General features: G+C 43.2%; 1 protein-coding gene across 1 annotated transcript in view; it reads right to left on the bottom strand.

Moving 5' to 3' along the window:
* The window catches only part of sv2ca (synaptic vesicle glycoprotein 2Ca), a 26,139-nt gene extending 22,496 nt beyond the window's left edge, over positions 1–3,643 (bottom strand). Inside the window, exon 1 of the mRNA XM_046035326.1 lies at positions 3,046–3,643. Coding sequence (XP_045891282.1) covers positions 3,046–3,643 — 598 coding nt within the window. The remainder of the gene's footprint in view (positions 1–3,045) is intronic.
* Positions 3,644–4,064: the final 421 nt, after the last annotated feature.

Raw genomic sequence — 4,064 nt, 5'->3', positions numbered from 1 at the left:
GTGTGTCCCCCCCCCCCCCCGCTTCCTTCCCACATCGTACACTCTCATTTAATTGTTTCACCCCTTCACATCCCCAACTCTCCAGCCTTCATTCCCGTGTTAAAGCATTGCTGTAAAGATTCCTGTGAGATCAGGATGCTAGAAGGACCAAATTGAATTCTGTAATCTAATCAGCATTTCAGTCATCCATCCTATTCAGGCCTTTGCGTTTTTCATACTGCATTATGCCATTATGCTCGGCTCAGTCCGTGCAGCATGCGTCTGTCTCTGCCTGTTATGTGGTTAATGGACCTCCACACTGCAACTATGATGAGAGTGCAGCTCAGGTGGAACTAAACAAACACCAAATCTGCTGTAGTCAACTATGTTTTCAAATTTTTACTATTTTTAGAATTAATTTATTTGATGGCTGTTTGATTTTTGGGGAGCTGGGGTGATGTTTAAATTCCTATAGAATGACCTGTTCCACTTTTCAGCTCCATTGTTGCCCATGTAGACAGCCACTTGCCTCTTCTGACACACATGGAATCACCATCCACTTCTTTCCACCTGCCAGTCAGTACACTTACATGCGCACAATACTTTTGGAAGTATTACTTACTTTAACTGTAATAGTGATGCAACATGCAGGAAGTTAGTTTAAGTTTTAAAGTAATCACAGTTTGGATGGAAGCATTTTGAATACACGCATGCAACTTACAAAGATCTTTTCTTTCACCCTCTGTCTGCTGTCACAGAGATACTTGCCTAAAGTCTATGCCATGCATCTGCTCACACATTTTAAAAAGTGATCACACATATACATGGCCAATAAATATTTTTTTTCTTATGTAATCTTGCTGGGGAAATCGGTTTCTCTAATCCCATATCCAAATTACATTATTATATATTATTATATTATTATTATATTATATTATCTTGTATACAGTACAGGGAAAGTTGATTGTAACCTGGTTAGTTAAGTGTATGGAAACCCACCAAGTGAGAAGTGTCACCAGGAGGGTGGAAAAACCACCAACCAGTATGAGTCACTAGGACAGCTGCAATAAGGTCATAATGTCTCACTGGCTTCCCACATGCGAATACCACTGCTGTATCCAGGTCTATGCAGTGGTGGGTGGTCTGGCTCCTGTGCCCCCAGAAAGCCATTTTTTATCGCCACCACCAGACCAACATTAAAAGGACGTCTTATTGTAAGGCTGCAGAAACGAACCTTTTAGTTCTGCTTGATTAAATAAAGGTTATATGCTATACATGAAAAATGAGACCACCCTAATTCATCTAGAGATTTACCTAGCTGTTGTTTTTTTTCCTCCACTTCTAGCTAATAAAATATTGCCATGGCACCTGTAAAACATCAATTCACTTCATTTTGTTGGCTGTAATTAAGTGTAATCACCACTGGAAAACTCCAAATGGATACCAACAAGGTCATAGTAATCATGTAGGCTATGCTCGCACACACACACACACACACACACACACACACCAATCATGTTCACCTCAACAGGGAGGAGCCTCGGGCTAATCAGTAGGAGAAAAGAGAGGAGAATGGAGGAGGATGGGAGAAGAAAAGAGATGCACATGGAGAACGGAGGGTGAGAGATAGAGTCACGAACAAGGAGAAGCAGAGCGTAATGCATGAATGCCTGCAGGACTTTGCTTGTATAGAGAGGAAGAAAAGAGTTTACATGGACACTTGGAATGAGACAGAAAAATGAAGGTGCACTGTACACAACATCTTGTGAGGATACAGTGACAACCCCATACAGACATATGTTGGCAAACTCTTTTATCATGTCTATATAATACAGTATGATATTCAGACTTCCAAGCTGAGAAATATATGCTTTTAGTGTTGTTAGATGCAATAAAGAATTAATTTTTGCTATCTGGATTGGTTAAATGAACAAACATGTTGATCAACAGTATGTATGTAAAAGTATATATGACACTAAGATCATTTACATAAAACAGGGTGTTTGGATTTCTTATTTCACACTTCCACCAATTGTAATTTTATAACAATTTTTTTTTCCAGCTTTCAGTCACAATCTCTGTTCTCTAAAAACACCTTGCCATATCAATTTTCAATCAGATGTTGCGGTGCAGTTGATGTATTATCATTTCTCACTATGGCAGTGGTCTGCGTACCTGAATGGATTGTCTTGCCACTCTGGTACTGACACAGTGAGTCAGCCCCTGTACACAGCTCTGTGGTGATGGATTATACACCTGCAGCCATCAGGACTGCTGGGACTCCAGCTCAACACATAGAGCACACAGGTAACACTAGCTACCCTTTTAATCCTGACATGGAGACCAGTGGACCGAAACACCTCATCCATGTGAAACACTACTAGGATAAAGAGTTCGACGTATAGGACAAACATGCAGAACTAATCCTATCTTTTAAGACAAACAACATCCCTCAGAAGGTAGTGTGGCCCATGATTTTAATATGTAACGTGGTTACACTGGTAAAATAACAAACTGAAGTATACCTGCACACGAAAATGGTTTGATTTTGGATGTAGTTTTGTCTGAATTATTCAATACGATTAAATAATGTATAGAATACCCTCAGTGTATACTATTTAGTATGTGGAATGTCTTTCAATAGCCCATTTACATCCAAGGACAGGTGGCCAGACTACCAGAAAAAGAACATCGTCATTTTACAAGGAAGTTCTTCTGCTGTGCCAAAAAAACATATCCATCATACTGATTAGAGAATGTCCTAATCATAGCATTTTTAATAGCATTGGGACCATTGACAAGTTACTTAAAGGGGTACTTCACTGATTTAGTCTGTCTACTCCACAAAGTGTTTGAACTTGTGAAGGACAGATTCTAAAAATCTGCGCAGCAGAGGTTGAGATGTCCTGACTTTTAGGTCCTACGGGTCAAAATCATATTTAGAATCATGAAAACTAATCAAATGCCTGCACTTTAATTCATATTGAAGGAATTACATGATTTCCCGCTAGCACAAGTAGGTGCATGCACATTCAACAAACCTTAAACACACACAGGGTCCCTTACCTAGCCATCCCGAGCTGGAGTTGGGCACACACATGTCTGTCTCTGCGCTGGGCAGCACAAAACCCACCACGAACACCTCCACTCCATCTGACATGAGTGCCAGCCCGAGTACCAGGAAGAGCTGCCACTGGAACCTCCCGTGACCACACTCCTGGATGATCAGCTCGTATTGTTGGGCCAGCTCCTCCTCATCCGCCTGTCTCTCCTCCTCCAGCCCCTTACGGTCCCTTGTAGCATCTGACATCGGTTGCCCCAGCGCCACCTGGCCCTCCTTATGCTTCCTATCTCCTGCAGAGGGGATCCCCTGGTACTCGCCCTCATAGATCTCATCCTCATCATCGTGGCCCTCTGTGGCATCGCTGGAGCCCTCCTCGTTTTCGTGGTAGCCCTCTCCATCCTGCCTCGGGGGGTTCCGGTAGAAATCCTCATCTTCGTCCTCCTCATCCTGGAATCGGCTGTAGTTGCGGTGGGATGAGTACTCGTCTGTGGCGCGGTCCACCACCTTGTTGACTTTCTTTGCTGCATGCCGCTTGACCTCCTTGGCCATGTCCTTGGCCCCCTTAGCCAGGGAAGTCCTGTTATTGTAAGTGTCCTCCATTCTGGCTCCACCAGTAGGTCTTCACTGGGGTTCAGAGGGTACTTAGAAGTAGAAGAAAGAGGGAAGAGGGGCAAGAGGGGTGAGTGTACGCTAACCGTGGAATTGCAGGAATGGTGGGTCTTGAGATGCAGCAGGGAAGAAAACTCTTGACTCTGCAGTCACCACGGGAGATAACCAACAATTACTGTGGCAATCATCGGCCAGGCTGAGAGAGCTGGGGGAATGGCAGGAGACAGATGAAAAAAAGTGAGAACAAGCAGGAGGAAGGACAAGGGAGAATATGGAGAGAAGAAGGAAGGAAGGAATTAAAAGAGAGGGAAATGTTCATCAGATAGTGCCTATAAGTCAGACTCAGAATACAAAAGAAAAACCAGCAGTGATGAAACAATGTCTGCATCTCTCCCAGATGAGCTGAACATCT

The sequence above is a fragment of the Micropterus dolomieu genome, linkage group LG21 (genome assembly GCF_021292245.1).
Source record: "Micropterus dolomieu isolate WLL.071019.BEF.003 ecotype Adirondacks linkage group LG21, ASM2129224v1, whole genome shotgun sequence".
NCBI lineage: Eukaryota > Metazoa > Chordata > Actinopteri > Centrarchiformes > Centrarchidae > Micropterus > Micropterus dolomieu.
Note: the sequence above shows the minus strand (reverse complement) of the source record. Positions and strands in the feature narration are given on the sequence as shown.